The 26,331-nt window shown below is 31.5% G+C and overlaps 2 protein-coding genes across 2 annotated transcripts in view; both read left to right on the forward strand.

Annotated features, from left to right (window-relative positions):
- Positions 1-785: 785 nt before the first annotated feature.
- LOC111707046 (putative leucine-rich repeat-containing protein DDB_G0290503) lies at positions 786-19,931 on the forward strand. The gene is made up of 8 exons (XM_023480038.1): positions 786-1,555; positions 6,786-6,993; positions 8,253-8,304; positions 8,879-8,957; positions 9,495-9,537; positions 9,977-10,020; positions 17,813-17,882; positions 19,397-19,931. Exons 1-8 carry the CDS (start codon positions 796-798, stop codon positions 19,929-19,931), a joined length of 1,791 nt encoding a protein of 596 aa, XP_023335806.1. The 5' UTR covers positions 786-795.
- Positions 19,932-20,487: 556 nt separating this feature from the next.
- The window catches only part of LOC111707047 (heat shock 70 kDa protein 12A), a 25,230-nt gene continuing 19,386 nt past the window's right edge, over positions 20,488-26,331 (forward strand). The window contains exons 1-7 of the mRNA XM_023480039.1: positions 20,488-20,799; positions 20,879-20,928; positions 21,457-21,571; positions 22,604-22,721; positions 23,367-23,424; positions 25,848-25,927; positions 26,266-26,326. Of these exons, the coding sequence (XP_023335807.1) occupies positions 20,580-20,799; positions 20,879-20,928; positions 21,457-21,571; positions 22,604-22,721; positions 23,367-23,424; positions 25,848-25,927; positions 26,266-26,326 (702 nt within the window). The 5' untranslated portion in view covers positions 20,488-20,579. The remainder of the gene's footprint in view (positions 20,800-20,878; positions 20,929-21,456; positions 21,572-22,603; positions 22,722-23,366; positions 23,425-25,847; positions 25,928-26,265; positions 26,327-26,331) is intronic.

The following is a 26,331-nucleotide window of genomic DNA, read 5'->3' on the forward strand; positions in this document are numbered from 1 at the left end:
GCGCTTCGCGCCCATCTTCTCTATTTAAATTGTGAACATGTTATTTTTGTTTACATTTTAAAACAAAGAAGAAAAATTTTTTGCAGATTTTTAAAAAAAAATTCTCGGATTTTCAAGCATTTAAATTTTTTTACAAAATTAAAAACCTTTAAATCGGTTCAGCCGTTTTGACGTTTATTGGATACAAACAAACAGACAGACACCCAAACAGACAAGCCAAATTTATATATAGATTGTTAAATTAAAATAAGCTTTCTTGTTTCTTGTTTCTGTTAGCAGAAATGCACTAATATTGAGAAACCCCTATTGAAAATATTTGAATTTTAAAATGCAAAACAGGAATAGCTCCTTCATTCTTGCAATAAAACTAATTGTTTTTAAGGATTTTACCATTGTAAACGTATTCTTTAAGTTTACAGGGTCACTTGAAATTACACTTACAATCCTTTCAGAATAATATTTATAAATGCGTGGCTAATGTAAATCTTTTCTAATCAAAGCATGAAATCTCCGCATTTAAAACTTGTATCAACTGGACCGTGGTATTTTTGAAATCGAAACCACATTAATAGATGCTGAACAGTGAACACGTTAATAGGGGTGGCCTAGGAGGGGGGGGGGGGGGGCTTTTTTCTGTAGATTTTGACATTTACGCTAAAATTGTTGTTGATGAATAACAATAATTCTTGTTATTATTTCTTTATATTTTCACCAAAATAAAATACTGTCATTTTGATTTATGAATTTATGAATATTTTTTTTTATCAGTTGTGTTTCAGGACATGATTTGGAACCATGGCAAAGCGATCTTTTATTAGCTTGGAATTAGCTGGTTTTCTTTGCGATTATTTGGAGTTCAGTGAAGAGACTATAAGAAGTGGAAATTCTAAAATTAAGGATCAAGATAATGATGAAATTTGCAACGAAAAAAATCAAAATAAGAAAGAGAAAGAAGATGAGTTATCTGTTAAAAATCTCGATCTTTTAGTCTTGAAGACAAATCAAAATAATTTAGATGATGCTCAAATTAACAAAATTCCTGTAAATATTAGTGATTTTGAAGGCACACACGAAGATGCTGATAATGACAATGATTCTGGCCTTAAAGATGATGGTTCTGACATTAAAGATGAAGGTTCTGACCTTAAAGATGATGGTTCTGACCTAAATCATGATGGTTCTGACTTAAATGATGATGGTTCTGCCCAAAGAGATTATGGTTTTGGCCTAAATGATAATTGTTCTGACCTAAATGATGACGTTTTTTACAATGACGAAATCAATGTAACCGAAATACAAAACAAGGTGGTATCCAAAGAACAGGAGGACTGGAATCAGAGAAGTTATGAAGAAAGAGATGAAAACATGGAAGCAAGAAAGGATATCGAAGCGGAGAAGAATAAGAAACACAATGAAAAGATGAGAAATAATGAAGATCAAGGATTGGAAACAAAATCAGCAGAAAATACGGAAAGGATAATATATCCTAAACGAAAGAGTTTTGTCTATTCCAGTTTAAATATCAACGACGGTGGACAATATTCAGACAACGAAGGTAATTTTAAGAAAATTAAATGTTCCAACTTAAAGTGACTTTAATCAAATCTTTCAGCTTAAAGGGACTGTCATTAAATATTTCAGCTTAAAGGGAATATAATTAAATCTTTCAGCTTAAAGGGAGTATAATTGAATCTTTCTTTAAGGGAATATAATTAAATCTTTCACCTTAAAGGGACTATAAGTAAATCTTTCAGCTCAAAGGAACTCTAAGTAAATCTTTCAGCTTAAAGGGACTATAAGTAAATCTTTCACCTTAATTAAGGGACTATAAGTAAATCTTTCACCTTAATTAAGGGACTGTAAGTAAATCTTTCCTCTTAATTAAGGGACTATAAGTAAATCTTTCCTCTTAATTAAGGGACTATGTAAATCTTTCATCTTAATTAAGGGACTGTAAGCGTAATTTCAAGTGGTCCATCATCTGGATATTTCAAACTTAAATTATTTTATCCATCAGATTCACAATTTGAAATATCCAAAGACTGGGACAGATGGTTGTAAAGATGGGATTATAACATCAGAGTTTGTGACAAAAATTCAATTCCTTTTAACTAATATGGTGACGTAGCATAGGATGGATTTAGTAAACAGTAAAAAGTAGGAAAACAGCTTAATCTAAATAATTTCAAGAATTTTGACAGTTTAGACACAAATGCTATCGTGGGAGGGGGACCGGAAGGGGAAGGGGGGAGACCGGAGGAGGGGACCGGAGGGGGAAGATTGGGAGGAGGGGGGATATAATGCAAGTTGGAAAAAATAACAATAATAACATATTTAACAGGCTTAGTCAGTCACTCAGCCATGTACGTGCAAACATAAAGCATTATTATCTTATATCCCATCTATATAACTATTATAATACTATACATTTTATCCTAGTTATTCTGAGAACAGGGATATTTTTTCCGTTTATAAATGTCCTATATATATGAAATGTCATCTCTATAAATGTCCTAAAATGTCCTATCTTGAAATGTTTTGTCTTTGAAATGTCCATCTCTACGAAATGTTTTTTTTAAATGTCCTTTCTATGAAATGTCCGTATATTTTTCTCCAAATATAAACACCCCTCCCCCACAGTGGGCATAAATGGGAGATCTGAACAAATTTTAAAGCTGCAATGCAGGGTATAATGATGGATTTAAGAAAAAGCCTGTAAATTCTGAACACCCGGCTCTAAAGTTGGTAACCCTGTAGTTTTAAAGAAAGGGGAGAGGATTAGTTAATAGTTATGAGCATACTATTGTAAAATAAGCATGAGGTTTCATAGCTAGGGAGGTGGGTTCAGGGGGTTCAGGGGAAGGGGTTAAATTAAATATAAGGAAAAAGGAGGTGAGGATATCGAATGAGTAAAATTGTTTGTATGGTGGAGAGAAGGAAATGAGAAGATGGTACGGGGGGGGGGTGAGAAAGTGAGAAGGATGGAGGCCAAAGATTGGAAGGATTGTTCTCGGAAGGTTTATATACAGAATTTGAGAAGGGGAGGGGTGTTGAAAGGGGAGGGATGTGAGAAGGGGAAGGATGTGAGAAGTGGAGGCATGTGAGAAGGGGAAGGATGTGAGAAGGGGAGGGGATGTGAGAAGGGGAAGGATGGGAGAAGGGGAAGGATGTGAGAAGGGAAGGGATGGGAGAAGCGGAGGCATGTGAGAAGGGGAAGGATGTGAGAAGGGGAGGGATATAAGAAGGGGAGGCTAGAGTCTACTGGTTTCCGATGAAGCAAGGGGTACGTAGATGGGAATGAATGGGGGCCAAAGGGGGGATAAGGGGACCAAGGAGAAGCTAGGGGTCTGGAGAAAATATTTACTAACTCAGACCCTCAAAATTGATCAATTAACAGATTAAAGATCTAAATAGACAGGGGTGGATACAGTATTTAAGTAAGGAGGGTGCTAGATTTAGAAAAATCCAGATTTAGAAACAAAAAACGTGCCGCAGGCGAAATCTTTGTTTAAGATAGATATTTTTCCTGTTTTGCACTAGGTTTTCTTTCCCTTTATAGCTATTGAGAAGCTATTCTGAAATCTCAGGGGGGTACGAAAGTCCTGCCGCCCCCCTCCCTGTATCCACCCCTGTAAATAGAATATCATGCTGATTTTCTACGCATAAACAAGCGGAATTTATTATGTGGTTTTTTCAAGTTCAATCCCCCCCCAATAAAGCACTTCTCTTCCCTCCCCCTCCTCCTAGATCCTCCATGTTTTACATGTAATTACAATAATTGCACAGTTCAGTAAATTTCAAATTTGGTGTGTTTAACAAATTTAAAAAATAATTTACCGTGCAGTGCTGCCGGTTTAGAACATCTTCTTTGATGTTTTAACATTTTAAAGTTTAGTTTTCATATTTTAAGGTTTGAATTAAATATATAAATATTGGGTTTAATATTATGGGTTTGCTTTGCAAGCTGCTCACTATGTGTGAAACTTGAACCCTATGTTAGGGGCGCAAGAAATTTCAAACACTGCAAAAGAGATCTACATTTTATCATTGGAGACCTATTGTTGGGAACAATGTAATCAATTCAAATTGTAAATTTACCAGCGATTTATGATTTTCTTATTTTATACAAAAATTAAACTAAAATTAAATCATCAAAGTAAAAAATCTGCCAGGTCTCCGATAAAAAATTAACTTTAATTAAATCATAAACTCACAATGGCTCCGATGAGGTTAAAGTTGGTCTCCGTTGAAATATATCCGTCTCTGTTGACTCCGATGCTAGGGGGGAGTAGTACTAGTATAGATTTACTAGATTACACACCTAAATACGTTAGTTATTGGGCGTATGTCCGACCTAACCTATATGTATGCCTCCTATGCTATATGTACAATAATGGCAGTTGTGAAATAGATATCAAGAGTTAACAAATGTTATATTAAACCATATTGCTTATTGTCTACAGGTACAATAATAGATATCAAAAGTTAACAAATGTTAAATTAAACCATATTGCTTATTGTCTACAGGTACATTAATAGATATCAAGAGTTAACAAATGTTAAATTAAACCATATTGCTTATTGTCTACGGTTACATTAATAGATATCAAGAGTTAATAAATGTTAAATTAAACCATATTGCTTATTGTCTACGGTTACATTAATAGATATCAAGAGTTAATAAATATTATATTAAACTATATTGCTTATTGCGTCTACGGTTACATTTATAGACATCAAGAGTTAACAAATATTATATTAAACCATATTACTTATTGCCTACAGGTACAATAATAGATATCAAGAGTTAACAAATGTTAAATTAAACCATATTGCTTATTGTCTACGGTTACATTAATAGATATCAAGAGTTAATAAATATTATATTAAACCATATTGCTTATTGCCTACAGTTACCATTAATAGATATCAAGAGTTAATAAATATTATATTAAACCATATTGCTTATTGTCTACAGATACATTAATAGATATCAAGAGTTAATAAATATTATATTAAACTATATTGCTTATTGTCTACAGGTACATTAATAGATATCAAGAGTTAATAAATATTATATTAAACTATATTGCTTATTGTCTACAGGTACATTAATAGATATCAAGAGTTAACAAATGTTAAATTAAACCATATTGCTTATTGTCTACGGTTACATTAATAGATATCAAGAGTTAATAAATATTATATTAAACCATATTGCTTATTGTCTACGGTTACATTAATAGATATCAAGAGTTAACAAATGTTAAATTAAACCATATTGCTCATTGCCTACAGGTACCATTACTACACGTTTCAAGTATACTTTACACTTTTTTACTTTTCCAGACTTTTAAGATAATTTTCAAGATTTTTTTACTATAGTATGCAGAAAGACCCATAAATCTGTTGATCAGGAAGACGACATTTAATTAATTTTATATTTGTTGATGTTATAAAGCCAAATATTTACCATTAAATTAAGAATCTATTGAATAAGTTAAACGTGTCTGTGTACACTGCACAGTTGCGGAATCTGTTGGGGTTGATTTTAGAATTATCTATTACAAAAATACATACGGTCAGAAATGTCTTCAGCTGGTCCATTGGAATTTGGTTAGGGTGGGGTGGGGGGTAGGCATAACCCATACATTCCTGAGAACAAACAAAACAAAACCTTCCGCCTTCTCTTGCCTCTCTTTCACTAGTGTATACAGATGATTCAGAGTTGTGAGTGTGGTGTTGGGGCTGGGTTAGGGTGGGGTGGGGGGTAGGCATAACCCATACATTCCTGAGAACAAACAAAACAAAACCTTCCGCCTTCTCTTGCCTCTCTTTCACTAGTGTATACAGATGATTCAGAGTTGTGAGTGTGGTGTTGGGGCTGGGTTAGGGTGGGGTGGGGGGTAGGGGGGGGTTGAAAGTGGTCCAACAAAATAAGCCATAAATGGTGGAAACATTTTTGAGATTCTAGTAATCATGACTAAAAACTTGTTATAAGGAATTATTTTTCTCCTTTATCATTTCAACCTTATGATTTAAATCTTTCATATCCTTTAACTTGTTGATCTATGTGAGAGTGTTTGGTTTGAAATATCAAAATTTAGACGACATCAGGCTGCAAAGATACAAGGGATAGAGTTTGTGGAAAGTGATTAATTCTTTTGAAAAAAATCCTTAACTGTACTTTTTAAAAAAAATTTAGTTCGTCAATCTTTCTTAATTTTTGCAAAATCTCAATCAAAATATTCTGATAAGTTTGCGCTAGGTATAGATAAATTGACTGTTTTGTGTAAAATATTTTGTTTTTATACAAAAATGTCCGTCGTTGATCATTAAATATTGATAAATGATTAAAGTTTGGTTAAAAGTTGAAACTTTTTTCATTTTCTAAAAGTCGGGACGATGATTTTGACAAGGAAAGGGAGAATTCGGGTAATTTAAGAATTTTAATAAAATGTTTTTTAATTTATGCTTTTATTTTATTTATATTAAAAAATATAAACAAACTCAGTCTAGCTTCTCTTTTCTATGCATGATTAATATTATATATGTACATAAACAATTACAGTTTACGCTTTAGCAGATATTTATGGTCTCTTCGTTGGGTTTGCAAAATTTAGGAAAATTTTTGTAAAAAAGGCAAATTTAAGATTGAAACTTTTTGTTTTCAAATCTCAATAAGTTGATACGTGTTCTCTTTGAATTGAAAAAGATCTCAAAGAATTAGTTTCTTCAAACCCTTGAGGTTATCAATACCTGTCTTGATAATTATTATTTTTCAGTGAGCAGACAGAGCTCTGTGGATTCTGGCTGTTACAGTGACAGCACTTGGAAACCTGACAGATGGATGCTAGAACCTGACAGACGGTTGTCAGAACCTAACAGACGGTTGTCAGAACCTATCAGACGAATGTCAGAATCTGACAGACGGTTATCAACACATAACAGACGGCTGTCAGAACCTAACAAAATAGCAAAGGATTATAAAAGGAAAGGATTTCAAAACAAATAAGAAAAAATAAAATATATAAATATATAAATATGTATATATAATATAATATAATATATATAAATATATAAAGCTTTGTAGATATTTTTTCCTTTTCATTTCATAAACTTTTCAGTGATTAATACTTTTTTTCAATAAATAATTATTTCATTTCTTTTCATCCTTTCTGGAAGAAAAGATGCTTTCTAAACATGAAAATTATGCTATAGCTTTGAGACTGATCCTTCTTTAGAAAGCGTCACCAAAGTTGTTCACTTGTTTTGACACTATAGTACCAGCCCTTTTTTACTTTTCAGTCCAGATTTTAAAAATTCTTATTTTTGTTGCAGAATGTAAAACATTTAGTTCAAAGTTACAACTTTATCCAACAAGCAGTGTATAAGGCCTTCCACATAAATTTCACTAGAGAATGCACACCGTATTACCTTATAAACACTCAATGTATACTTACAAATTGTACTACAGGATGTCCTAAAAAACATGGGAATTCAGAGACGAATTCGATATCGTCTTTGTTATGAATTAGTATTGTAATACCTAATTTCAAAAGCCATGATACTATTATGTCTGCTGGAGTTTATTTAATGAAAACGGTGAATGGCTGTAAAGATGTGTCTATAATGTCCCCACAAGATGAACAATGCAGACTGATAAGTTTACTCTGTTTGTATACTGTAATTTTCTTGTTTTACTAAGTACATACATATGCAGTAAAAACATAAACAAAAAAAAATGTGAACATAGCAAATGAAACTCTTACAGATTACAGCTTTCTCAGTAGGTATCACTATACTAAATCAAAGAATTATTTAAAAAGACGATATCGAATTCGTCACTGAATTCCCATTTTTATTGGGACACCCTGTATCTGCCCGGCCAGATATCAATCTGATAACAAACCAAAGTTTCCAATATGCACCTTGACCTACACCTCACAAATTTTGTTTATTTATACTAGCTTGAGAACCCGGCATTGCCAAATACCCAGGGTACTCATAGTTACTCCCACCCTTTACCCGCGCATGGTCATAAATTACGATTTTAGCAATGTTTCCTTATAAAAGTGGACCCACTCAATTTAAATTCCAAAAATCAAGCTAAGAAAATTCCCGTGGTTCTCCCGAGCTCCCCAATTAAAAATTGAGGCATGGAGTGCATGAGTTATGATCGGACATTCAAACAAACAAACAAACAGAGATTACAACTTTATATATGTAAATTTTGAGACCCTGTATATCAGGCCTGTAATATCCTTTAAAACTTTACTGAAGACTAGAAGTCTGGAAAAACAGGTAAAATTTTATAATCAGTAAAATCATATTTTTTATTTAAATTTTGTTCAATTTCATAAAAACTTTTTTAATTGATTCAGTAAAATATAACAACGACAATTTTGTTTCATCCCGATCTAGACTTGAGGAAAAAGGTCAAAGGAATTAAGTCCTTGTCACAACTCAAGTTTTACGAATCCCTATATCTTTCCAACCTGCTCGTGTAGACCTTTGATGTTTAAAACAGAATACATAGTTTGAAATATCTGAGGTTTACAACATTAGAATTTGTGGCAAATACTCAATTCCTTTCTGCGAAATTACCGATACGTCTTTGTGACCTCATATCTCCTTTGATTTTAATTTACGCGCTCACATGTATAGAACAGCAAATATTTATGGATCATTGTTATAAATTTTAGAAAATTTTAGCTATGAATAAAATTATTTATTAACTAGAAATTTTCGCAGTTTTTTCCTTGTTTATTTATGGTTTGCAATTTGTCGTCTATTGGGAAGGGGTGGTGACGGTGACCCACCTTCTGGAAGGTCCTATTAAACATACTCCTATTATTAACTGATGTATATACTCTAGATGGAGGTAGCTCATGGGAGGAGTAGGATTCCTTCAAGACAGTTTCCTATCTTATCAGCTTTATCAGATCATAACTCAGGAATACCCGGTCATAATATTAGAATATTAGATAATTAGAAATAGATATTAGAATATTAGATATTAGAAATTAGATATTAGAAATAGATATTAGAATATTAGATATTAGAAAAAGATATTAGAAATCAGATATTAGAAATTAGATATTAGAAATAGATATTAGAAGTTAGAGTATTAGAAAATGCAACATTATGTGTTCTTTTTATCGGTGACTTCCCCCCCCCCACAAAAAGCTTTACTGCCTGCCTGAGGTGCGTTTCTGAAAACAAACTGATCGTTTCGTTAACGACGAAAAAATATAAGATGAAACGATCGTTATTGAAAACGATTACAATTAAAAGAATATTCTTTAAAATTAAAAAACGAAATAGCATTTTTTTATTTTTCGTTTCGTCAACTTACTTCTCGGTAATCTGGTTGTGAAATATATACAAATCTAGGTGTATTTGACATTTGATAATTTGGAATATACAGTAGATTGATTTTTCTTCATTTTTAGTATCTATTTATTTATTAATTGATCGGCTGGTAAAATAAGATTCTGATGAGGAACATTCTCACTCCAGATCAAGTTTTAAAAGGTAATCGATTAGTTCAATTTTTCTTTCGGGGGCCAGAACTTATCTTCAGAGCCTAAACTCGATATTTGCAGTGGAAACTTTTGATTTATTGATTAAGTGCCTGATCCATGAAAAACAGCTGATCGGGATCTCAAATAACCTTAAGTTACATCACAAGAAATAAGATCAAATTCTGCCGGAACATCAAAATATACAGATTAGGGCATTTAGATAAAATTACACTAAAGTTACAACCTAAGCTTAATTAATCTTAATTTTTTCTTTTTTCTTCAGTAAAATTTTATTATGATATAAAATCTTTTCAGAATAACAAAAACAAAATATTTTATTTGTCAATTTTTTAAACTTAAAATAAAACTCTAAAAGGTTTACAACTTATTAAAACCCTGAATTAAATATTCTTTTTAACTTATAAAATAATTAAAAATATTTGTTTAAGAGATGGATCAGGAAGAATTAGCACACTCAGCAAAAATAGCGCAGGTACAAAACTTAAATATATTACAAAGATCCAAATATACCCAAAAGTTCAAATATACCAAAAGTACATAGCAAGTTGCGAGGATTTTTGATAATGAAGACGACATTTCCATATTTTCCACAATGTTCGAAAATCCAGCGCCAATGCGAAATATTATATTAACAACCAAATCAATAATATTATGAAATATCAACTATTTACGAATGCGTCGAAAAATAATCGATGACTATTGTTTGTAATATCTGAATGATTTGTTTGGAATTAAATTGATTATTTTACGATCCGAGTTGAATGTTGCATCTTATTTTTCACCGTAAACCTATACATTTAATAAAAGTAAAACTACAACAGAGGTAAAAATGTAAGAAAAATTCAAATTTAACATCAATACAAATATTAGAATAGTCGTCTTTTTGTAATCATTAAATATTCAAACATTTTTAAATTAAAAATGTAAAATGTTTTGGGATTTACATTTTTAGAAAAATACAGAGTTGCAAATTTGAATTTATAATCAATGAAAGAATTAAAGAAGACGACGATTATTCTTTGTTCACCGCTCTGTATATGAACAATATAATAATTAGGAATTAAATGCTAGTGTAGTGTATAGTTGATCTGACATAGCAGAGTTTAGATCAGATTTGTAATCAATCCCCTCAATACATCACAGTCATGTAATATTACACATTTTAGAGAACATTTTACACACAAATTCAAGGGACTCTGAGCGAAATTTCAAATGACCCTCCATGTAAGTATATTCTAGGTATAGTATAATAGTAAATATATGTAGACCCCACTACACTTAACCAGCCAACTACAATCTATTCTGCTTCTAGGTATAGTATAATAGTAGATATATGTAGACCCCACTACACTTATCCAGCCAACTACAATCTATTCTGCTAATAGGTATAGTAGAATAGTAAATATATGTAGACCCAACACACTTAGCCAGCCTTCTACTATTTATTCATCTACTAGGTATAGTAGAATAGTAGATATATGAGAGACTTTAAAAACGACCTGAAACTCTTTAAATCTGAAAATCTAAAGGTTAAATTGGTCGTTAATTTGGTCTTCAATATGTTTTTTAATTTAGTTTAAAAGAATTTTGAAAATGTAAAGCCATCAATGCAAGAAAAAAACTGATAGAATTTCCTGCAGTCGTCTCTGAAGTCTCATCATTCATCATTCTTGTTTACTCTGAACATATTTTGAAACAAGATTTTCTTTGACACAAAAAGAGCACTGAAGCTTTATGAAGGAGTGTACAGAGTTACTCAAACAGGAAAAACTTTAAAGGGAGTGACCGGCAATGTATGGTACGGTGGTAAGCGATAGTAAAGTTTTTATTGTGAACGAGCTTTTTTCGAATTACAAGTTGACAAGTAATTAAAGAGAAGCTTTTTATATTGACAATTTCTCTTTGTTTCAATGTTTTTGCGTATCAATGCTTTTTATAAGCTAGATATTTATAACATTTGAAATCGAAAGTCGTCTTCAACGTATTGCTATAATCACCTACCACCGTAGTTAAACTGAGATTGTAGTATTATTGAGAAATTTTTATGATTCATTTAAGACCTATCAGACGTTTTTACGCTGCATATTTGTTTTAAAAATCCTCATTTAATGTCCAATTCGGAGGGATTTAGAGAATCGGTTTTATAAAAATTATTCAAAAACGACGAACAAGAATGTGACAAAATTTTTACAGTTAACTTATTAGATGTTTATGAAAATATCTCTCATTAGAAATTTATCAATAAATCATGCTTTAATCAATCGTTTCTTTTCATCATCATATTGATTAATTTTCTTATTCTTTAAACATTTGTTCGCAGATTTCTTCAAATTCTTTAAATGTCGTATTTTTATTAAAAATTCCAGTAAATCTACAGAAAATGATTTTGAACGTTGAGACATTACAGAAACCAATAACTGAATAAGATTACTTATTTTCATAATAGTTAATCTTTATTTTCTCGTAGAATTTTTCGTGGTCGTTATTGAATAATTTAAATAAAATCGATGCTCAAAATCATCCCTCCAAAATCTATGAGGATTTAAATATTGATTTTGCGCTCTTGCTGAACAAATATGCACTGGTAAAACGTCTCATAGGTCTCAAATAAATCCTAAAAAATGTTTCAAGTCACTCCCTTTAATGACGCTTTGAATTAACCTTTTTTAAGGTTAAATTTGATCTTTTGTCTAAGACATACAGTCTTCTATATATATTACAGATCTCTAAACATTTCTATTCATTACATACATATATAAATGGTCTAGTTTAAATTTGTTAAGATATTTTGAACAGAAAGTTTTACAAAAGAAAACAAACAAAAGATTATGCACAAATAGGCGACACAGATCATTACTCATTACATTATTTAAAGTAGTAAGTTTAAGATTAAAGTTGATCTAAAGTAGTAATCTCTGTTTGTTTGTTTGAATGTCATAACTCAGGAACCCCTAGACCGGTTTGCCCCGAATTTTATTGGGAAGCTCGTAAAAACCAGAGGAATGTTCTTAGCTAGGTTAAAAGAATCTAAGTTGAGTGGCTTCACTTTTTTTAGGGAAAGTACAGTTTACAGTTAAAGCTGGGTTTCCAAGCTGGTTCAATGATATAAGAGGTGATTTGGGGAAGATATAATAAATACGTTTTTAGTTGTATGAAATCTAAAATATAAGAATACAGTACAATGTAAATAATTCCACCTTGGTAGAATTGATGTATAATATATATTTTTAGTATGAAGAGAGTTGAAGATTATAAACCGTATACTCCCCTTAAACCATATTACAACCCTGCAGCTTCTAGTTACACAGGGTAAGCAATAGTTTTATAGTTGTTGTCAATACTATCACTTATTCCAGTCTTGGTGGAAAAATATCCAAATGTTGTCAGCAAAATCTAAACTTGGCCTAGAAACAATTCCTAAAACCTAAGAAGTTAAATATGTGTACATAGTGAAAAGTTGGTGGGAAGGGGGTCATTCTCAATCTCCTAAATATTGTTTTTTAGATAGATAAGGTAGAAGATAATATGGGTATTTTTTGTAATTATTTTTACCTATAAAAGTGTTGAATATGTAAGTTAGAACAAAATCATTCTAATAGAGTTTTTAAAATAAGCCTTACCCTCCGCTTTTCAAATTACAAATTCTTTTTGTTAAAATTTAGCAGATTTTCACAAATAATATCTCGGGTTTTTTTATTTTATCTCTTGCAGTTGTTTAAAGGTCTTTAAAAATATCTTTGATGGACAAAAAGTAAAAAATTGCAAAGTCTTGGAGGGTGTTTAATATGTTTTTATTTTCTTTTTTGATTGTTTTAAAATGCATGTTTTGAAATTCATTTCCTGGTTTAATATTTCATGCATCAAAACCACAGTGGAATAAGTTTAAAGTTTTAAATCTTTATCGTCGAAATATTTTAAACACTTCTATATCAATATTCAAATCATTTTTTTACAAAATGTTTGCGGCACTTTTATATCAATATCTGCACCACTTATAACGAAATCTGCACCACTTTATATTAATATCTGTACTACTTTATATCAATATCTGCACCACTTTATATCAATATCTGCACCACTTTATATTAATATCGGCACCACTTTATATCAATATCTGCACCACTTTGTATCAATATCTGCACCACTTTTTATCAATATCTGTACTACTTTATATCTATATCTGCACCACTTTGTATCAATATCTGTACCACTTTATATCAATATCTGCACCACTTTATATCAATATCTGTACTACTTTATATCAATATCTGCACCACTTTGTATCAATATCTGCATCACTTTATATCAATATCTGCACCACTTTATATCAATATCTGCCCCACCATATATCAATATCTGCACCACTTTATATCAATATCTGCACCACTTTATATCAATATCTGCACCACTTTATATCAATATCTGCACCACTTTGTATCAATATATGCACCACTTTATAGCAATATCTGTACCACTTTATATCAATATCTGCACCACTTTATATCAATATCTCCACCACTTTATATTAATATCTGTACCACTTTATATCAATATCTGCACCACATTATATCAATATCTGCACCACTTTATATCAATATCTGCACCACTTCATATCAAATTCTTGCACCACTTTATATCAATATCTGCACCACTTTATATTAATATCTGCACCACTTTATATCAATATCTGCACCAATTTGTATCAATATCTGCACCACTTCATATCAAATTCTTGCACCACTTTATATCAATATCTGCACCACTTTGTATCAATATCTGCACCACTTTATATCAAATTCTTGCACCACTTTATATCAATATCTGCACCACTTTGTATCAATATCTGCACCACTTTATATCAATATCTGCACCACTTTATATCAATATCTGCACTACTCAATATCTGCACCACTTTATATCAATATGTGCACCACTTCATATCAATATCTGCACCACTCAATTTCTGCACCACTTTATATCAATATCTGCACCACTTTGTGTCAATATCTGCATTCTGCACCACTTTATATCAATATCTGCACCACTTTATATCAATATCTGCACCACTCAATATCTTCACCACTTTATATCCATATCTGCACCACTTTGTATCAATATCTGTATTCTGTACCACTTTATATTATGATATCTGTAAAATTTTTATTCAGAAAATTCGTTTTCTTGGGTACATTGAACAATTAAGAATTAGGTTATGACTTTGATAAGAAAACTTAATCGTGTTCCTAATCCTAAAAATTGGCTATTAAAAGTATTTTAAAATCGTGGAAGAGTCCCTTTAAACCACACATGAATATAGAATATATTCATGAACCTTCAAAAACCACCCTTGCATACGAATTCATGGTTTAACTTGCAATTTATGAATTAAATGATCCAAGGTGATTTACAAACTGATCTGAAGGAAACGAAACTATTGTTTGTTTTTTACAGTTTTGGTTTCTGGTCTTAGTATACGACGTATATCAGAAAACAAGTCAAATAAGAAACCCATTAATTTAATGAAAAGTATTTGAACCACATACTTCCGGCTTGGTTTAACCAGTTCTTTCGCCAAAGAGAAGTACTTCGATTCGACCACTTCTCCCATTCATTAAATCTGGCCCCTGCAGGAATCAGAATCAAACTTTTTTAAAATTATTATTTAATTAAGACCCTTTCTTATTGGTTTCGGCATTTATTGTTTCACACACCCCAAAATTTAATTAAAAACCCCCTAAGTCTTTATTGGACATCCCCAAAATTCATAAGAGACCCAAATGTCCAAAAGATCTCCCGTAGATAAATCACCATTTGATGAAATGAACGTGTCTCCTAAATGGTTCTTCAATTTAGAAGGGTGTCCGAAGTATTCAGTTATCATAATGATTTCTGCAAATTCCTAATGTTGGGACAATAAATGGCACGTTGAACGTTGAATACAATTCTGGCCGTTAATGTGCAAACAAAATTGCAAAGGTGTAAACATGTTGTAGCAAATTGTGTGAAAAGTGTGCAGGTTAAAAAATATAACTAGGCTCGACCACTGTAGGTCGGTTTACATAGCATCATCATCGTTTGGAGAAAATTAACCAGTTTATTCTTGGCACTTGACTAGATAAGTGACTATTTAAACAGTTTCAAAATTTTGACTCGATCCAATGAGATAAAAATCTTCTAATCCCTATATTTTAGCATCCTGATGGTGTAAAACTTAGATATTTCAAACTTAGATATATCTTCTTAAAGAGACTGTTAACGTAATTTCGATCAAGTGAGCCATCACGAAAAAATGGCAATGTCCGATACACCCTTGAAACCTTTCTCTGATAATTGATGTGGAGAATGTTGTCGTTTTTTCACTGTTTCAAAGTGTTTAATTCTGATAATTCCATAATGTTTTTCTGCAGTAGATGTTTGCAGGTCACTTTTGTACAAAAACCACTTTTGAAATTGTAATTCCAAATTAAAAGATTGATAGCTTCTTCATGCATGATTAGACAACGCTTTTACGTGTACCGTTGTGAATCTGGGTCAATTGAAATTCCTTTTACAGTCCCTTCAATCATAGTTGAATTAACACACAGTAGTTCCCTTTACTGTACTCTGGGGTGAAATGGGATTTTATAAACAGAAATTCAGGTGAATAAATCAATTCAAGTCAATTAAGCCATAATTTAATCTAGGAAAAATTAGTATCAATGAAAATTAAAACTATTATCCAATTCTAATTTTTCTGAGAATAAATAAAATTCCTTTGTAAAGACCTGGTTTTCACACGAAGGATTTGAATCCGTGACGGGAAGGCAGTTTCCAATCGGAATTCCGTTGCGCGAAATTGTACGGAATTGCGCGCAATGGTTACTTCCGCTTGCGCCATTTCATTGCGCGCAATTGCGAAATAATTGCGAAAAAGGAAGCAATTAAATATTCGCGGAATTGCTTTTCCATCTAAAAATCAATATTTTGAACTGTTCGACTTACCAATTTATGCAGCAGATACAAGAATGGAAATATCTCTGTAGATTTTAAAATAATCGAGGCCCAAGTTTCACAATTGTTTTAACAGTTTTCAAATTTTTAAGTTTCTATTAATTTTCTAGTTAATTAACAATTTAAAATGATACATATTTCAGTCGTTCATATTGGATGAACACTAAAATGGAAACTTTTTTTGGTTAAAATTGTAAGGTTCGTTTAATCAAAATTAGATATTTTGCTACATTGAGAACCAGAAAACTATGGAACAGAAGGACAACATCACAGTGTATTTGATGGCGTTACAAATTAGCAAAAAACATTAATTAGTATCTTATTAAATCACTTATTCAGTTACATTGGTCTGCTTGAGTCTAAAATGTCGTCTTTCAGAGTTTTCTGGTTATCCGGTGCAAATGAATTTTATAAAACAAAAGATTAAGTTTAAATTCAATTTTCTTAGCATTTGAGACTGAAATTTTAGTGCAGTTCAGTTTATTGTATGCCACTAACAAAGTTTAAATCGAATTTTTTGTTGTTGAAAGGAATTGCGCAATAATAAATTGCATTTTTTGCGTGCCAGAAGGTTTAAATTGAATATTATCAAAAAGTTGAAACACAAACGCAAGAAAGTTGGTCGGAATTCCGTTATAACTGCGAGCAATTCCGTTGCGTTTACTCCGCGCAATTATTACGGAATTGTGCACAATTAAATTCACTTGCGCACAAGGGCTTGCCATTGCGCGCAAGTAAAATCCACTTTCGTTGGAAACACTAGTCGGCAGTTCAGCAACCTCGCTTTAATAAATTCGGTCCCAGTATACTTGTAGATAGAGCGGGATTCAATGAAAACTGTTAAATACCAAAAACCAGCTTTAAATAAAGTAATCATTATTTTGTGTAAAATCTCGTCTTTCTTTATATTTTCATCTTAGGCTGGGGGGGGGATAGGTAATACAGATGATTATTCATTTTATTAAATTCTAGCTATATATCAATTATAATGTATTTTCTAAAAAAAACTGGTTATTACAGAAAAAGATACACCATAATTTTCACCGTCATTTCAGATTCAAAATAGTCATCTTTGAACAAAAAGTTGATTTTCAGTTTCCTCACTATTAATAATATTATATATAGTCTTAAACATGCGAATCGAAATTTTTTGTAAATTTACCAAAATATGCATTTAAAATTTTTTATTTGTTTTGGTTACTAAGATTTTATTAGGCATCGTTATCATATCTTAATCAACATTTGCTTTACCTTAACATTTAACTCTATTCTAGGATCCGCCCAGCTGGAAAGACAAATTCTCATCAGATCCCTTCATTTTCTGGACTTAGCAGTCCTGGACAGGTACACTGAAGTCTTTGTAGGAAAACAGTAGTCCTAGATAGGTAAACAGTAGTCCTAGATAGGTATACAGTAGTCCTGGATAGGTAAACAGTAGCCCTAGATAGGTATACAGTAGTCCTGGATAGGTAAACAGTAGTCCTGGACAGGTAAACAGTAGTCCTGGATAGGTAAACAGTAGTCCTGGACATGGTAAACAGTAGTCCGGGATCGGTAAACGTTAGTCCTGGACATGGTCAATATTAGTCCTGGACAGGTTTCAGTAGTCCTGGATAGGTAAACATTAGTCCTGGATACATAAACAGTAGTCATGGATAGGTAAAAAGTAGTCCTGGATAAGTAAACAGTAAACAATAGTTCTGGGAAGTTAAACAGAAGTTCTGGAAGGTAAAAATTAGTCCTGGGATCAATATTTACTGAAATTCAAGTAGTAAAAGAGTAATCCTATTAGCTAATAAGTGGAATCCTAGAAAGATAAACAGTCCTTTCAAGAAAATTAAGCATGTCTAATTCAGGTGCTTTTCTGTAAGTCACAGAAAGATCTTCCTTTCTTGTCAGAGGAAAAGTCGGAACCGGTTTTAAAAGTTTACACTCAGTCAGCTGATCACAGGCGTTCCCAGCCAGATCTCCATAAGCATGGCCAGAGTAAATCTCAAGTATCCATGAAAACTTCTTCTGATGTTAATCAGAAATATTTTGAGATCTCCCCGTATGCTGACCGTAGAGGGGAAAAACCAAAGCCACCTGGGAAAATTGCATTTCGTCATGTTGATACCGAAAAAGAAAACGTTTATGAGAAAAACATGAAAAATTCAACCATAGAAGATGGTTTAGTAAGAAGTTCAACTTTTACAAAGGAAGAACAGAGGTCATTGACCCCACGAAAGGAGGAGAAGAAAACCTTGTCAAAGGTAAAAAAATAATCTCACTTTTTTATATCTTAATGATAAATTCGTTTATAGTGTTACAAGGAGGAGAAGGAAAAAGAAATAAAAATGTTGAAAGAAAAAAGACATTTTTCAGGTGAGTTCCATATTTATTTTTTAAAAAATAATGTAAAATTTCTATAGTTTATTTTACTTTTTATAGAAACATATGAGGATGATATTCTAACAAATTCTGAAGTTTTTGTCACTAAAAGCAGACAGACTTTGAGGTAAAATCAAAGTAAAAATGTTCTGGTGAACTTTTTCTCTTCTATTCTTTTGAAATGTTTAGAACTGAAATGAAAGGGTATGCATGCCTTTGATCCTGGTTTTATTACAAATGTAAAATTCAGGAAAACGGAAATATAGGAATCTAATTTAAATAACAGAAAGGAACATGCAGATTTATTGAAAGAAATGAAAATTCAATCGCGTATTAAATGGAGTTAGTGCTACAAAATGAAAAGGGTTCTGTAGGAACTTTAATTAAATTTAATAAAAAGTTTTTACAATGCTGGATATCTTGATCACAAAAAGCCTGCCTCAACTAACAAAAAAAAACTATTCGGAGTAATCTATTTAACTTTTTAGTATGAACAGCTTGCTTTCCACTTCTTTGTCTACATTCACAGACTTGAATACCAATAGCCACAACCTCAACAGAGAAAAGGCTTTAAAGGAGGAAGACTTTAGCGGTCACAGAGAGTATAGACGAAGAAGCAAACAATATGAAGCCGAACATATCACATCAGATGACCGGAACAATAGTACTGAGAGAATATATGATATCCCGGCTATAGTAACTAAAACTGACGTGGATTGTAGACATCATCAAAGGAGAAAGAAAACCTTAGGGGCTGACGTTAAAGCCAAACATCAAGATCAACTGCCTCCAGGAGTTCAACAACATAATCGTCATTCCCAGTTTGATGATGTTGTTTGGCTACGCGAGCATCCAAAAGTTGAACGTACAAGCAGGAGCTATGAAGTTATCAATATTCCAATAGACGGACCGGGTTTGAATTATCGCAGGCGAAGATCGGAAATTGAGATCAATACTCAAGAACTATTGATAAAGAAGTCTGAAAGAGGGTTTGATAAACCAAAGCCTCCTGCTGGAAGGTAACTATTCAATTAATCTGAAAACATCCTGATTTATAATTAACAAATTTTAACAAAATGCTCAAAAGAATAAGGGCAATATATAAATCATTTATAAAATGGGGTATTTTAGGTTTAAGATTTATACCTAATTCAAGGCATAGTTCACATTTTTTATTATAACCACCAGGCGTCCTGCAAGCAAGATTATAGAGATCAAAGAAAATGAAACACCCAAAGAAGAAGAAACCTCAGTTTTAGACGGATATGTCCCCATCAGGTTGCACTTATCTCCAGAAAGAGAAAAGGTACAAAGTCAGAGAGTATCTTCAGATCAAAAAGATATTTCACCAGAAAGAAGAAAGTCACAGAAGCTGAATATATCACTAGGAAAAGAGTCCCAGAAGCTGAATATATCACCAGGAAAAGAATCACAGAAGCTGAATATATCATCAGGAAAAGAGTCCCAGAAGCTGAATATATCACCAGGAAAAGAATCACAGAAGCTGAATATATCATCAGGAAAAGAATCACAGAAGCTGAATATATCACCAGGAAAAGAATCACAAAAGCTGAATATATCACCTGTAAGAAAAGACAGAAGCTGAATATATCACCAGGAAAAGAATCACAGAAGCTGGATATATCACCTGTAAAAAAAGAACCACAAAAGATGCACACATCATATGCCACAGCTGAAGTAAACGGATTATCTCTTCAAAAAGAAACTTCAAAACATAAATCATTAACCATGAAAGATGAAGAACATAAAGTTAAAAAATCTACAGAATATATTCTTGAAAGAAATTGCAATGAAAAACCTCCAAGAAAAATTAAAGATAATATTAAATTTCCTGAAAATGGACTCCGTGAAAGTGCTTCACTGGAAAAAGGTAAAAAACAATCAAACGAAAATGTTGTTCAGTTTATTTTAACTTGAACATTCAAAACATTGTTCTTTCTCATTTTTAGTTCACCCAGAGTACAATATTGTTGAAAGAGATTCGCCGTTGAATATGCAGGTAAAAATATCATGTTCACAATTTTATGTTACCTTTTCAGTTCAAAGATTTGTTGTTTGAAGACAGTCTTGTCGCAAAAAAACACAATATATAATCCAAAATTATATGGATTTTTGAATGCTCGCTTTATATATCTACCTGAAAATCAGAGAAGAAAAAGTTGAGTACGTCTTTATTAAATTAAAAGAAAATTTCAATTTTTTTAAAATTCAATTGGGCTTAAAAAATTCAAAATTCAAAATTTGAATAAATCTTGTAAAATTAATGCTTAAAAACCAAACGCTGCCCAGGGTACTTATAATTACTCCCACCATATACTCGCACTTGGTCGTAATCTACGATGTTAGCTATTTTTCCTATTAGAGTAAACCCACTTAACTTAGACTCTCATAGCCAAACTAAGAACTTTTTCCTGAGTTTCACGTGTTCCCCAATCAAAATTTGAGGCAAATTGATCCAGTGATTCTTGAACTATGATCGAACATCTAAACAGAGATTACAAGTTTATATGATAATTGTCTTATAAAGGTTACAGCAAAGCATCGTGTCGTTGTTGCTATTGATTTTGGAACAACATACAGTGGATATGCTTACAGTTTCACAGATACTCCTGATACTATACAGATCATGAGGAAATGGGAAGGTGAGTACATTAAAAATTACATTTTTGCGAAATTACTGTTACGGCTTTGTCACCTTAGCCTCCTTCGTTTTCGTTTTTTTTGCTTTGTTATGAGAATAACAACTTTATTTAGTTGCATATTAGAAATTTTTTATCTTTATTAAAAGTTGTTCAGAAAAAAGGAGCTTTGATTAAAAACGTGCGATTGATTTCAATCTAACGTGAAATTGATTTCAATCTAACGTGAAATTGATTTCAATCTGACGTGAAATTAATTTCAATCTAACGTGAAATTGATTTCAATCTGACGTGAAATTAATTTCAATCTAACGTGAAATTGATTTTAATCTGACGTGAAATTGATTTTAATCTGACGTGAAATTGATTTTAATCTAATGTGAAATTGATTTTAATATAACGTGAAATTTATTTGAATCTAACGTGAAATTGATTTTAATCTAAAATGAAATTGATTTCAATCTAAAGAGAAATTGATTTCAATCTAAAGTGAAATTGATTTCAATCTAACGGGAATTTGATTTCAATCTAACGTGAAATTTACTTTAATTTAACGTGTGAGGCTTCTGCAGGGAATGATGTGCAGACAGGTTTATAAAAGTCATTGGGCCTTTACTTCCAAACCCACTTACTTACCCTTAACCCCTAACCACTTACCCACAAAATGTAAATTTTTAACATTTGCTTTGTATCTAATACTATTTATTTCAAAAGTCTTTTACGATTTTTTGCGACGGATTTTGAATTGGAAATCCAACATAATCAAAATATATCGATCGCTGTAAGTTTATCATTTAAAGTACCGACCCAACTTTTAAGCAGCTAGAGCAAGCTGTACAGTACAATTATACTGACTATATCAGGCAACACGGGACAGCTACGTCATATTAATCAATTATCCCTTTCTAGCAAAATGTATGTGCGATAATTTTTGTAATTTGCAAAATACAAAATCTTTAAAACATTTCATAGTTAGAATAATGGCAGAAGACGACATTCAGATGTTTTTTTGTTAGCACTGTATGTCATGTTTAGGAGATGATCCTGGGATTAACAATCAGAAAACTCCTACTGTTCTCCTTCTATCCCCTGATAAGGAGTTTCACTCCTTCGGGTTCACAGCTAGAGATTTCTATCATGATATGGACACTAGGAATAGTTTATCAATCAATCTACTAATTTAATTATTTAATTAATTAATTCATTAATTTAATTAATCAATTTAATTAATCAATTTAATAATTCATATAATCAATTTAATAATTCGATTAATTAATTTAATAATTCAATTTATCAATTTAATAATTCAATTAATCCATTTCATAATTCAATTAAATTCATTTAATAATTCAATTAATAAATTGAATTTGCAGAGGATAAAGCATTTAATTGAACTAATGATCCAATAATAAATCAATTAATTGATAAAGCGGTCAAAGGATATAATTTTTGGTTTAAAGATTAATCTAAAAAACTTGTAAGAAATATTATCAAATAATAACCGACAAACCTATCATAAAATTAGGTCACAAATCAAATATGGAAATAAATTATCTAAGATGAAGAATGAAGAATGATGAAAAAATGAAAAGAAAAAAAAATTGAAAGATATAAAATTTTTATACTTTACGAAGTAAGACTAAACTAATTTTAAAATCTTAAAGTTTAAATTAATTTATCTTTAACTTAAATCTTTGAAGATTCTTTGAACAAAATTTTTGTGAGTACTTTTCTCAAATATGTCAAAATTTTCTGAAGTAAATTTACATAATTTACATAATGTCGATAAACTGTTTAGAGAGGCTTCAAAATGGTTTTATTTTGACAAATTCAAGATGCTTCTTCACCATAATAAGGTTATTATTAAGGAGAGTTGGTTGGGTGACGTTTTTGGCCTTATTTTCAAACATTTAAAGGGACTGTCAACGATATTTCGTGTGACCCCTCATTTGAAGCGTGGCATGCTAAATTCACAACCTAGTACCCTTTAAGGGGAGTGACCGGCTATATAAGGTAGTTGAACTGAGTATGCAGAGTTGTGGAAAGTTTCTTTCGGATTCATTTGAGACATATTAAACTTTTTAAAGATCTGTAAATCCTGAGTTTGAGCGCAAATTCGACGTTCAAAACTCCTACTATGGGGTTGAATACGTTTTCAGAATTAATTTTTTTATTTTTAAATAACGACAACGAAAAATAAAAAAGTTTGATATGTCTCAAATGAATCCGAAAGAATTTTTCCAAAGCATTGCATACTCAGTTCAACTGCCTTACATAGCCGGTCACTCGCTTTAAATATATTTTTGTCAGAAAACATGATTTCTTGTTCTTTTATTTTCTAATTGGACTCTCTGTTAATCTGACTTGCAGGAGAGACAAAAAAGAAAATGTCGATATTTTTCTCGTTTTTATCCGTTAAAGGGCTAATAATGTGTCACTTTTACCTAAGGGTCACTAGGAATCGGACCGAGGGTTCCTTTAAGACTGTTTTTGCTCCCAAAATCTGAAAAATATCATATAATCAAGAAAATATTGCCTTGTCATTTTTAATAGAAAACAACAAAAATAAATAAAATAAAAAATAAAAGTCATTTTACTGTATGTATGCAGACTTGAATCTTAAATAGGTAACATCTTGTATATGATAATATTAAAGAGACTGTACACCTAATATCAAACGACCTTCAATGTAAAGATTGGAATTTTCAAATTCCCATCGAAACCCGTTAAGCCTTTCTCGTAAAAACATGAAGTAGATTTCATATTTTTTCTTTTTTATAGTAGGTTATTTTTAATTGTTGTTTCTGTATTAAAGGGACCTATTGAAGTAAATTGTTAAAAGTCTAAACTTTTTAAGGAATTTTCGTTTAAAAACTCTAGTACTAAAGCTGATTGAAGACAAGAAATCATTTAGAGCAATTTTAAACTACTATAACATGAATATTTGAAAAAAGTTGCCCATCCTGAGCGGGGATATTTTTGCAAAACATGTTGTTTAAGGTCAATTTTTAAAAAGATTATTTTGTGTTTAGTATCTATAGGATGTAGGGTTTCGTTTTGCGAAAATTTCGCATTTTCGGAAATAAAGAAATGCGAAAATTTCTGGAGAAAGAAGTGCGAAAATGTTGTTGAAAAAACGGAAAACAAATTATTAATTATGTTAAAAAAACTATCGAACGAAATTTTCGCATTTTTTCGCGAAATTTTTAGTTCTCTGGAAACCAGAATAGGATGGAAAACCTAGGTTGAATCTAGGAATATATTGTATTTAGTATTTAGGACGAAATACCTGGGTTGAATCTAGGAATATATTGTATTTAGTATCTAGGACGAAATACCTGGATTGAATCTAGAATTATATTGTATTTAGTATCTAGGACGGAATACCAGAGTTGAATCTAGAAATATATTGTATTTAGTATCTAGGACGGAATACCGGGGTTGAATCTAGGAGTATATTGTACTTAGTATCTAGGACGCAATACCTGGGTTGAATCTAGGAATATATTGTATTTAGTATTTAGGACGGAAAACCGGGGTTGAATCTAGGAATATTTTGTATTTAGTATTTAGGACGGAATACCGGGGTTGAATCTAGGAATATTTTGTATTTAGTATCTAGGACGAAATACCTGGATTGAATCTAGAATTATATTGTATTTAGTATCTAGGACGGAATACCAGAGTTGAATCTAGAAATATATTGTATTTAGTATCTAGGACGGAATACCGGGGTTGAATCAAGGAGTATATTGTATTTAGTATCTAGGACGAAATACCTGGGTTGAATCTAGGAATATATTGTATTTAGTATTTAGGACGGAAAACCTAGGTTGAATCTAGGAATATATTGTATTTAGTATCTAGGACGAAATACCTGGATTGAATCTAGTATTATATTGTATTTAGTATCTATGACGGAATACCAGAGTTGAATCTAGAAATATGTTGTATTTAGTATCTAGGACGGAATACCGGGATTGAATCTAGGAGTATATTGTATTTAGTATCTAGGACGAAATACCTGGGTTGAATCTAGGAATATATTGTATACCGGGGTTGAAATTAATATTTTTTACTTAGTATCTGGGACGGAATAATTGGGTTGAATCTAGGAATATTTTGTGTTTAGTATCTAGGACGGAATACTTGGGTTGAATCTAGGAATATTTTGTGTTTAATATCTAGGACGGAATACTTGGGTTGAATCTAGGAATATTTTGTGTTTAGTATCTAGGACGGAATACTTGGGTTGAATCTAGGAATATTTTGTTTTTAGTATCTAGGACGGAATACCTGGGTCGAATCTAGGAATGGGAAAGAGATGAAAGCTCTCAAGGTCTTTTCTATTGTTCTCAGGTACTTTCAGGACTAAAGTCGTAATTTCCAGTAACACTTCATTTAAGGAGTAACATGTAGGATTCACAACCGTGTTCTTTAACCTCTATCTGAGTAACAATGAGGGAAAAATCCTAGTTTTTCTATCTCAGGCGTGTTAAATTTAAATAGTTTAAAGTGGCCACGATTGAAAATAATAAATTTTCAAAAATAAAAATAAGAATTGTTGTCATTAATTTTTTACCAGAGAAAAGTTAAACGGTTACCTTTGTGAATCAGACATGCCCCTCTATGATTGGAGGGGGTCACTGAAAAATAATATGTAAAAACATTTTTATATATTTACCATTTTTGTTCAGATACTTCAAAGAACATGCTTTGCAAGAACTCAGAGATGCAACGGGGACTAAACTTTCATCAGTAAT

Source organism: Eurytemora carolleeae, unplaced genomic scaffold, assembly GCF_000591075.1.
Source record: "Eurytemora carolleeae unplaced genomic scaffold, Eaff_2.0 scaffold594, whole genome shotgun sequence".
NCBI lineage: Eukaryota > Metazoa > Arthropoda > Copepoda > Calanoida > Temoridae > Eurytemora > Eurytemora carolleeae.